Source organism: Ctenopharyngodon idella, chromosome 21, assembly GCF_019924925.1.
Source record: "Ctenopharyngodon idella isolate HZGC_01 chromosome 21, HZGC01, whole genome shotgun sequence".
Lineage (NCBI taxonomy): Eukaryota > Metazoa > Chordata > Actinopteri > Cypriniformes > Xenocyprididae > Ctenopharyngodon > Ctenopharyngodon idella.
The window spans coordinates 6,467,673-6,479,312 of record NC_067240.1 but is presented as its reverse complement, the minus strand read 5'-3'; the positions used below and the strand labels follow the sequence as shown (position 1 = coordinate 6,479,312).

The window sequence follows — 11,640 nt, the reverse complement described above, 5'->3', positions numbered from 1 at the left end:
ATTCTTCCACAAAATGCATTCAGTTTTGTTTTTAACCGCTTGACAGCCAAAAGTTACATAGTGTACCTCTAAGCAGAATCAGATAAACATAAACATGCAATGCCATATAAATGTTATTAAAAATACTAATAATTTAGGCTAATTAATAATAATTAAATTTTATCCACAAAAAGAGTGTTTCTGAGTGAGAATGAGTTAGAAAATGAGAGCTTTGTTACATAAACAAACCAAAAAATCATGTGTATTTCATCCCTTTATTAAAATTTTTAGTACACGGATCAAATTGGACAAATACAGGTACAAAACAAAACCGTACAACTTAAATATTATATGTTCAATTTACTGTGTACTTCATAATGTATATTCAATGAAGCTAAACTTTACCTAGTAGTACTAAAAACATCAGCCATGTGTGTTTGAAAATTTAAACTACATTAATCATCTTTTTAAAAATGGAACAATTAAATGTGAGGGATGGGGGGGGGGGGGTTACATTGGAACAAACAGTGGCCTCAAAGCATATTTGGACACTTCAAACATTTATTTAAAATGCATGTCAATCTATATAACAAAATATTAGTGGCATTTTTTTTTTTCCCAAACAAAGATCAAACTAATATGTATGTTAAATGATACATGAACTGGGGTTGTCAAACGTTAGTGGAACATTTTCATAGTTTAATGTGATGAACTACACCTGTGTAAACTTGAGGAGAACTGAATTTTATTTATTTTTAATGTTATAACATTTTTAAGTGTGATATAAATGTCCAAATACTGTTTGAGGCCACTGTAGTTCTCCGATCTGGGGCTTATAACAGATTTTTGTCCAGGTGCCTTTTTTTCTTTAACATACAGTGACTTTAAATCAGACACTTGGATACAAGAGCCAGATCTCTAAATCTATATGAATAGGGGATTGTGGGATTGGGTAAACAGACCTGACACATCCGACACCACCTGGAACATCTCTACCAGAGCCGTCGCGTTTACTGTATTCGTGTTTTTTGAGGAGGAAACTGCATTATTTCAAAGGCACTTCCCAAATCCGACAATAAACAGGTTTAATAATAAACTCCAGCTGTGAAATTTAGGTAGTAAGCATGTTGATTCCCTTTAGACAACACAAAAATATGAGTTTCGAGATGAGATTTAGTTTGCGTGGATGTGAACAAGGAACAAAATGTGAAGATGAGGTGCATGCTCTCGACTTAGTTAGACACACACCTTTCAAAGGTGAAGTTGAAGCATGCAAGGCTGTCGCAGAGAGGGCGAGTTTCACAAACACGAAGGAAGGGCTGTTGAAAGTCGGAAAATGACAGCAACCGTGCTTGTACCCCCCAATGGCTTCCTTTAAAGCAGCCTCAATTCCTGTCGAGTGACAGATACGCCCTCATTCACCCGTTAGCTCCTTAAATGTTATATAAACACAGTTATCTATATTTGTATATGTTATAATTAGCTTAATTACTTTTTCTCTGACCATGCAAGACTACAGGCAAAGGGAAACGGGTGATTAGCTGTAATGTGGCAAGGTGTGCAAATACTCCCTCTACTGGCCGTCAGTCCCACTCTGAGAACGCCTCACAACTGTACACAATTACATATATACAAAAAATAGGGGGCGCCATTGTACATATTATTATTTTACCTTACGAGGAGTCGCACATAGACACACCAGCCCATCCGAAACCAGTTGGGAGTTTCGGCACAAGCAAAATAAAATCATCTCAAAATCATCTGATCGAATATAGTACAGTGCTCTTTAAAATAAAAGCCCACCCTGCCACATCGACTGAAGCACAGAAAATCGCAAGGTAATAGATATCAGCCAGTCAATGTACACTTTACAGAGATGCCCGATTAGGCCCTTTTTTTCTCTTTTCTTTTCTTTTTTTGAAGTCTCGTTTTTTTTTCGATGCCATATGAGGGGATTAAAAGCAAAGCAACTAGTAAAGATTCATAAATATACATATTCAGACGTTTCTTTGAATGAAAATGCATACTTTGTCATCATTTACTCATGATACATTATTTTACGCATATATTAACTAATTTTTTTATTTTGTTAATTACATTTTTCAGAGGTTTGTGGATTTGTACTCGGTCGGGGTCGCGGTGGCCGTTCACCTTCTGAAGAACATGGGGTTGCGCAGGCAGGCGGTTAGTCACCTGCAGCACCCCAGCGGTCCGGCGGAGGTCTCCAGGCTGCTGTCGGTATCGGAGGCCAAGGTCTGGTCGGTGGACATGGAGGAGATGTCATTGACGGAGGAGGAGGGGGGGAGGCTCTCGCTGCTGTTCATGGCTGCACCTGCGCTAAGGGAAGTAACGGGAAAAACGGTTACAACGAAAAAAGTAGAGCAGCCACAGTGCCCTCTACAGGGCTAATAGATACTACAAGCAGAAGATCAAATATCAAAAAGTACATTAACAACAAAACGTGTACAAATAACCCACAGGGATGAAAGTGGGGTCTTTAAGGGTGGAGTCCATGGACTGAGTCGGCTCTGAGGTGATATTGTAGGATGTTGAGCCACATTTTTGTACAAATGCTAACAGATGACTATCCTGAACCCTAAGAACAGAATGTAACTATAAACTATTTTTACTATATTTTTTACTATATTTTTTTCTTAAGATATATAAATATTTACAACAATTAGAGTAGGCACACACACATACACACATCTCTCTCTATATATTAAATATTACTCTAAACTACATGTATTAAAAGATTATATTTAAATTATTTAATTTAATTATTAAAATTCATTCTAAATGTATATATTCTTTTTTACACACATCTCTCTAATACACACATCTCTCTCTATGAAATATTACTCTGTATTAAAAGTTTTTATTTAATGTAACTTAAATTCATTCTAAGTGTATTAAATGCATTCTAAAATGTATGTGTGTGTGTGTGTGTGTATATATATATATATATATATATATATATATATATATATTAAACATTACTATAAACTAAATGTATTAAAATAATTTATTTAAATTATTTTAATGTACTTAAATTCATTCTAAATATATTCTAATATATATATATATATATATAAAAAAAAAATAAAAAATAAAATATGAGTTATGCCACTAGGTGGCGCTAACGCTCTACAAGAAGAAATAAATAAAGGCTCCTGCAAAAAGGACAAATTGTCCCTATTTTTCATCATCAGGTCTGAAAGTTGCACTGGCTGCCCTATAAATCCACAACCCAGAAATCCTTGAATCCTTCACCAAATCTGTTTCAACACAGGAGCTCTGCCCATTCCAATAACACGCAAGGAGATTGCTTTTTGATAAAAATCAAATGCAAATAACCCCTTAAACAGCTTTCTATGATAACATTACAAGCTAATTTACTTGATTGACAGGCTACATCTTTCATTTTAATAGAAGGCAGCTCTTTAATGCCCATTCAGTGCTGTGAACATGATTTATAATAACTTTATACTACATTGCTCACATCCTCATTTGAGATTAACATTTCAAACATGCAATTTTGAAGCGTGACTGCAGAGTGGAACTGGAACCAACGGTTAAGGTGAAAAAATAATGGCAATATGATAAATGATGAAAGCAGAAGCTACCCTTTAAAATGAGAAGAAAAAATGAAGAGGGTGGGTGACATTGGTTCAGCAAGGGGTTTTTATTGCTGTCAGCTTTATGGTTACTGTCTCTCTTTCAGCCTCTCTCTCTTTCGCTCTATAAAATCGTGCCAGACCAGCAAAATGTGATAGCTAGTTACATGTCACATCACACTGAGAGCATCAGTGAGCCTCACGGCACAGACAAACAAGAATTTTTCCACAAACACTACGGAAGACGGGGAAAACCTCCTTACATTGCCCATAATTCTCTGTTCATCAAGGCTGTATTTTTTAAAATCAGAAATACAGCAAAAACAGTAATATTGTGAAATATTATTACATTTTAAAATATCTGTTTTCCATTTTAATATATTTTAAAATGTAGTAATATTTCAATTATTTCAAATATTTCAGCTTTCCAAAGTGAACTCTCAGGAAAAGTTCGCTCCAGCTGCAAAACACCTTCGTACTACCATTGGTCCATGGCGATAACATAATAGACGGAGTGCGCTGAGGCTCCGCCTTCTTTCACACGGAGCTCTTCTCTGACTCATTTCATCTGTTTAAGGGGGCTTTCACACTCGCAGTTTAATTGCTAATGTGAAAGCTGTCATGCGAACCTGGGTGCGCACCGGGGTACTTCTTGGACAAACCTTATCTAGATTCCGTGACTCGCCCACTGGTCTATATTTATATTAATATAGATCAGTGGACTCGCCAGTATGTTGTCATCTAGCAACATTTAGCGACCAGTTTTAACTACTTTAAACTGAAAGCAATTTACCCTTCGCCGGGAGTTTGATTGACAAGCGATCTAACCAATCATAACGCCGAATCCGCCATTTTATCCGACAAAGCAGTCAGTTAGAAGATTAACCTTGGTGGACTTGAACTTGAAAAATGGTGTGTATTGACGTCTTTCCACATTTGAAACAACATTCCTTCTCATGTTCATTCATGTTTATTTCATGCTATAAATTGACTAGTAGGAAGAGATGATCGGTTCACGAGCCGCTTGAGCTGAGGCGCTACAGCAACCTGCTCTGTCTTGTCTGTTGACGTGCTGTCAGCGTCCTCTTTGCTCCGCAATGTATTTTTCACTCTGTGTGCCGTGACAGCGCCATGGCTTGTCGGACCAAGCAACAGTAACTAAGGGGGGTGGGTCTTTGCGAAGGGTCAATTGACAACACTGATGATAGCGTTGATGATTTACCTTGGATTCGAGCGAGAGTTAGCCTGCAGTGTATTCGCGCGTTGCAAGTGCAATCTGAGCGGCAAAAGATCTGGGCCTTAAAGGGGCTGTATGTAGAATTCAGAAACCCTTGTTATTAGCAACACTGGTGGCCATTAAGTGAACTGCAGCCAGCAACTTATTGCTCTTGCTTGCAGTCGACACACATGTAACATACAGATGTCTTCACTGGTTTTCTGCGTATCTCATGACCATTTCCTCTGCTCTGTTTCGATCTCAAAAGTTCTGCCTTTCAACTCCTCTTTTTAGATTGACCTGGTTTCTTTACCCACAATTCATACACTGTAAAAAAGAATTGTTGGTTTAACTTAAAAAAATAAGTTACCTGGTTGCCTTAAAATTTTGAGTTCATTGAAATTAAGAATTTGAGTTGATACAATGAAGGCGATTGGTTTAATCAACAGAAACTCAAAATAATATATTATCTGAACCACATTCATTATCTAAGTTGATTTGACAAAAGAAAAATTGTGATAAATCATGAAAATAATTTTTTACAGTGTACTAGCTCCTATCACAGGAAATAGCATCATGACATGTATATCCCATACATGTGATTTCAGTGACCGTTTGGGTGGAAAAATAGACTTTTAGCTACATCGCTCTGATCTCACTAAACAGAATCCTCCAGTCATCCCCCACAAAGGACACCTCCAGCGTCCCAGAGAGACCACCATAAATCTCTGGTTTATATTGCAGGATGGAGCTTCTTAAAGCACAGCATCTCTGACTCCCAGACCCTTAATAAAACAGGAAGGGAATGAGGATTTATAGCCAGCATCGATTTTTAACCCCAGTACAGTTCTGTGGCTTTAACTAAACACACTGAATCACTGTTTAGTACAGGACGCCACATCAACAATGGTCCACTGCAGGTGCAGGACATCTATAAACATGAGTCTTCAAGAATTCTCATCCGTCAAAAGATTTCCAGCTTGTTTATAGGCATGTGATCAATGTATGTTGGAAATAACCCACCATGTACCTGTCAGAAAAATGCAAATAATACTTTTTCATAAAACACACTCAATAATTACACTTATAAACCACATATGTGGAGTTTGTAAAACCATAATTTGTAAAGTTGCTTTGAAATCATAAATGTGTGTTTATAAAAAGTGCTATACAATTGAACTGAATATGTGGTTTTCTACACAAAATCACAACACACTAACCCACACTGCTGTGAAATACAGAGCTGCATTGCGACTGCTTTCTTCAGCACAAGCACTTAATTACAAAGGGGGAGACGGACTGAGACTGAGAGCGAGAGAGAGAGAGAAAATGAGGCTACAACGCATGCAAAATGAATTCAAACATCCCAGTAATATCACAAAACATAAGCAGCTAGAAACCAACGTATCATTGACGTGATCAGATGTTAACAAGTGAATGAAATGACAGTGAACAGGAAGAACTTCAGCTCGTGTCACTGACTGTCACCTCAATGCTGCAGGATTGCAGACTGCAGACATGCAACACTGCACCAATGCAAACACACACATACATGTGCTGCCCTCTACAGGTCAAACAGAGACACTGCAGGCTGCTGATGACTCCACATCCCACAAACCTCCAAGAAAAATAAATGCTAACTCAATCCTAGAAATATTTCAGTGTTGAATGAACTATATTTTTAATATCAGACATCATGGACTCCAACCTTAATTATGAAACATGTATACATATACAGTGGCAAATATACAATACAATATAAAATCAGATACACATACATTTTTAAAAGTTAACCCAGGCCAGTTCCTAACATTTTAGCAATGTTTTAAACTTAAGCATTAATTCGCTTAGATTTTTGTTAAAATTATACCATTACTTGGATATTTTTACATTTATGTAGCATTTATTTACATATGGTCCAAAGGAAAAAAAAAAAAAAAAAAACACACAAAATGTTTCCTTTGCTAAGCTCTGCCCCTTGGTTATATTATGGTTATGGTTATATGGAATTTAAAATATGCTCATAAAGTGGTAAAAATGCTGGGATATTAAAAACAAGTTCAATTACACTTGTACAATAACACTCTGAACCAGAATCAAGGCAAATGCTTCTCAGAATCAACTGAAAAAAAAAAAAAAAAATTATATATATATATATATTATATATATATATATATATATATATATATATTTTTTTTTTTTTTTTTTAAGTGATGGTTATGAAAATCATTTGACTGTATTTTGGGATATTTTCAATTAATAGAACTGTGTATAAGTTTATCCAAACTCACAGATCCTCCATTGACTTACATTATACAGTGTGTGCATAATTATTATGCAAGTGCATTAGTATTGCATCCTTCTCATGGGCATTTAATACATTTCAGACTTTTCAGTGTGAGATAAATCTCTTTTTTTTTTTTTGGCCCATTTTATCTGTAAAAGAAAACCTGCTTAATAATTATGCCCATCTGAATATAAGGCTTTTTCACTTCCTGCCCTCGTTAATAATTAAATATAACTTATAAATGATTATATGCAAAATCAATAGTAGTTATTAAGATTGATGTGGTTTGGAATTTAAAAAAAAAGTTGCTTGAAAGAAATGATCAGAATATCAATTTGCCTAATTATGTACACACTGTAAACGAGATGAAGCTTGCCTGAGAAAATGGGGGGCTGGATTGGTCAGTAACATTTTAAGGCGGGGCTTAGCGAAGGATCAACTGTAACTCTTCAAGTGAAAAATAGGCTAAATTAAATACAGTGTTATTAAGTGATTTCTTAAAGATGCTGTAAGATTTTTTGGTGTATACCACAAATAAAATGTCCCCGACAAATCCAGAAATCCTAATTCACTACAGTCTCAGCACAAAACTCTGGGAGAGACCCACGCTTTTTTAGCCAATTAAAAACACTCTCTGCCTGTCAATCAGCGTGCACTTCAGTTGGCATGTCTTTGGGGGCGGGGTTTTAGGTGTGTTTACGCTATGACGTAATTACCGTAAATGCAAGATTACAGGTTGGAAAAAGCGGTCACATCCTCGTAGAACTTGTAATTACAACTTGTAAACTGAGAATTTTCTGTTTGAGTCAAAGAATAGCGGTAGTGGCTGAAATCGTTACAGCACCTTTTATTAATTTCAGCAAAGACTACAACAGACAACATTGTCAAAATTACAGATTACCAACATAATGAAAAACTAGCACGTAATCACACTCAAGACGTGTTCTGTTTGAGTCACACGGACGAGATGAGAGGGGGACAGGGACAAATGGAGCAGTCACAATGGGAGGGTTTCTCATAAACAGCTGAAATCACTTTAAATTGACTTACAGAAGCATAGCTTATGCACAGAGAGTACCTGAGGGAGAGGGCTGTCCCTTCACCACACCATTCTTTGTTCTCTCCTCGAAGTTCATCACCTCTTTATAAATGAGCTCTGAGCCAGAGAGAGACACAGGTGGAGAAAAAAAGAGAGAAATGAACACATTTAGAGCTAATGAGCTCAAAAGCACGCTTGGTTCATAAGAAACCAACAAAAAACAAGACAAGGATAAAATTAACAATTACTTGTAGATTATTATCCTAGTTTCTATCCTCAGATGCTAAAAATGGCTAGTTTTAGCATCTGAGGATAGAAACTAATGGGCTCAGTATAAAAACAAATGGCGGCCATGATTAAAAAACAACCATCTGGTGAATGATGTACTGCTGCATTTCTTCATCTGTCTGTGGGTCATGAGTTCTGTCATGTCTACATGCAGAGAGCTCCAAACGAAGGCCTACCTTTCCATTCATCAATCGAGTGTTCCCTCTCATCTAGCTGCTTATCATAGATCTGTGGAGGAGGCTGAGACAGAGAGAGAAAGAGGAACACATTTAATCGTTACCCCAACATTATCACAAACATTGAGTGTCTTAAGCTTTATCATTGCTTGTCTTTAATCATAAAGACAATCTTCTTACAGTTAAAAAAGAATCAAATCTCATGCTTTATTCATCAGGCAGTATATGTACTTATATTTAGTGTTTAATAATGTCTAAATATAGCACATCTGCTCCTGCAGAGTCACTTATTTGATGTAATGCTTTTCATCTTGCATAGATCTTGAACAGAAAACAGTATGAGGGCCAGATTTAAACATCAGGGTTAATATGTTACATTATAGTGTTCATGTTATAATATATTGAGTAAATTACATGTGTCTATTAAATTACTTTATTGTAATTAATAATTTTTGCACGAAAAATAACATGAACACTGTAATGTAAAGTGCTACCACCATTTGCACATGCAGCTGACATGTTCAACAGTAAGAACTTAGTAAATAAGGACCAAACACCACCATTAGTAGGACAGAAAATCAGAGAAAAGTCTGCAGGTTTAGGATTAAGACAGAGACATGAGAGAGGCTGTGTTTCAGAACCTAGTGAGCAGCCTAACTAGACTGCATTTTGGGGCATCATGGATACATTGACAATCAAATCAATCCTCAGCAGCATTTTCAGGCATTTAAATGTTCTTTTTTTTTTGGCATCCACATGTGATTCATTTCAAATGCTCTATTGTTGATGCCAAAAATGCTGTCTAGGTAGGCAGCTCACTAGGTTTTGTGACAAGCCAGAGAGTCGAAGAAAGATATAAAGATACAAAGAGAAAGAGAGTGATTAAATGGCAGTGAAAGGATCATTATGGGAAAACGAGGTTCCTTAACACACAATAACCTGCATAATTAATTTACAGTGTATTAGTTTTATATTTATTTCACAAAACCCACAGGTGAGTTATTTGGTTACACATTCTACAGTGCCGTAGTTACATTGTAATTACTCAAATAAGTACTAAGTACTATTAATTAACTACAGTTAGAGTTTGGTTTAGTGTTCGTTACTTGTAATTACACATAATTTACTGTTATTACTATTGTAAGAACACGTAGTAACGTGTAACTACGACACTAAAATAAAGTGTTACCAGTTATTTTAACGCCTTTACACTAAGTAAATATTTCTGAGGCTATGTCTACACTAATCCAGAAAAATAAAAAAACGCATCTTTTTCTCTCTGTTTTGGCCTTCCATCCACACTGAGATGGCAGTTTTGTCCTGCGAAAACTGAACTTTTTGAAGATGCTCTCCCAAATGGATCAGTTTGAAAATGCTGTTTTCATGTTGTACTGTGAAAACGGAGGAATTTGAAAACAATGACACGTTTAGTCATGTGACGCATATTGTACCGATAGATATGTTTATATTAGGGTTCGGCAATATGGCAAAAAAAAAAAAAAAAAAAATTAGAACGATTGACTGATTCACGATTTCGATTTTTTAAATGTTTAACTAGTCAACTTAAAAAAGTAACATTCTCTTTATTAACAGTCTGGTTAAAAAAAGTTCTATTCCAAGTGCAACACACCTGAAGTGATCTACATGGTGTAAGTGTAAAACAAATGACTTATGTTAAATATTTTTCCAGAAAATATGCATGACATATATATTGTACAAACTTATCTACTATTATTAACAGCAAATGCTTTGTAAAAACAGAAAATAACAGCTTTCAGCCTGTCACCATCATGCAAACATGAAATATCAAACATACAGTAGAAGTTGTTTACAGGTTTTTGCATTCCACTGTGCTATTTTTCCTATTGTTTTTATGTTTGGCGGACATGTTTGGCTGTTGCACTCGTGTCTTGCATCTTTTGCATCTCACCCATGAAACGGCATTCTACAAACGTGGAGCTCAAGTAAAAAAAAAAAAGTTTAACTCACGTCTAATAACTTTTTTTCCCCCATTCCACTGCCCGTGTCTCTTTTTTTTCAACGCATAACACATTTCTGAGTGAACAGCCGTTTAAGACTAGCGATGTGTTCTATGTTCATAGAGTGTCACGAGAACGGTTAATCAGGCGAACCATCATGTTGTCGGCTCATTTTCTTGTATTAACTGTTATCATTGCTGAATTGTCAACATGTGTAGTCTAATTGTAATGTTTGATAACATTTTTATTTAACACCGTGATTTCTTAATTTAAAAATAATAAAATTGTGGCAAAACATTAAATTTGAATTAATCGGGAAAAAAAGTCGGAAAAATCATCCAGCCCTAGTGTATACTAAGTGTGCCGCACTCATCCTATAAAATGATGCCAAAACATTTCGATCGCCCCCTGGTGGCTGGCTGCAGTATAGGTTATAAACCCCACCCTCTCCATTTAATCGAATGGGATGTGAGCCAAACTAAAAATCCAATTACACTTTACACAATTTTTTTCCCCAAAGATGGCTTCTGTCATTTTTGGTAGCTCTCATCACGCTCACATATGTTCAAGTGTTCGTTTTCCAACAAGTTTGGTTTTAGTTAGTTATTTAATGGTATAAAAATGGGTTGTAATGTCATGATTGACAGCGGTGTGAGATATTTTGCTAATAAAATGTTTGCGCCAGAAGAATAGCATGAGAACTTTTTTATGTCTGGTCTCTTGGTATCATCTCAGTAAGCTTTTATTACATTTTACGCATGTGCAGTTGGATGATTTAAGCGTCTTCTGACGTTTCAGTGTGGACAAGAAACTTTTGGAAAGCACTTGAAAATGCTAGTGTGGATGGAGAGCGTTTTGAAATGAAAACGCCATTTTCAAATGGATCTGGATTAGTGTAGATATAGTTTAAAAGTGAGTTCTGTTTGTTCAGTGTGATTGGGAGGCATTTGTTAACTGGTTGACCTGAATGATTGTTATACATCATTGTAAAAATTAATAATTAAGGTTTGATCATGATTTACCAATATTTAAGGATCTAGAGTCTTGCATTTGACCACC

General features: G+C 35.9%; 1 protein-coding gene across 10 annotated transcripts in view; it reads right to left on the bottom strand.

Moving 5' to 3' along the window:
* Positions 1 to 240: 240 nt before the first annotated feature.
* LOC127503882 (mitogen-activated protein kinase 10) overlaps positions 241 to 11,640 on the bottom strand; it is a 69,192-nt gene continuing 57,792 nt past the window's right edge. For 7 of the 10 annotated variants that reach the window (XM_051878057.1, XM_051878059.1, XM_051878064.1 and 4 more), the window contains 3 exons: positions 8,603 to 8,666; positions 8,178 to 8,255; positions 241 to 2,311 (listed from right to left, as the gene is read on the bottom strand). In XM_051878057.1, the coding sequence (XP_051734017.1) occupies positions 2,169 to 2,311; positions 8,178 to 8,255; positions 8,603 to 8,666 (285 nt within the window). In that variant the 3' untranslated portion in view covers positions 241 to 2,168. Of the gene's footprint in view, positions 2,317 to 8,149; positions 8,256 to 8,602; positions 8,667 to 11,640 lie in introns of all 10 variants that reach the window. The other 3 variants (XM_051878060.1, XM_051878062.1, XM_051878061.1) reach the window with 3 other exon arrangements.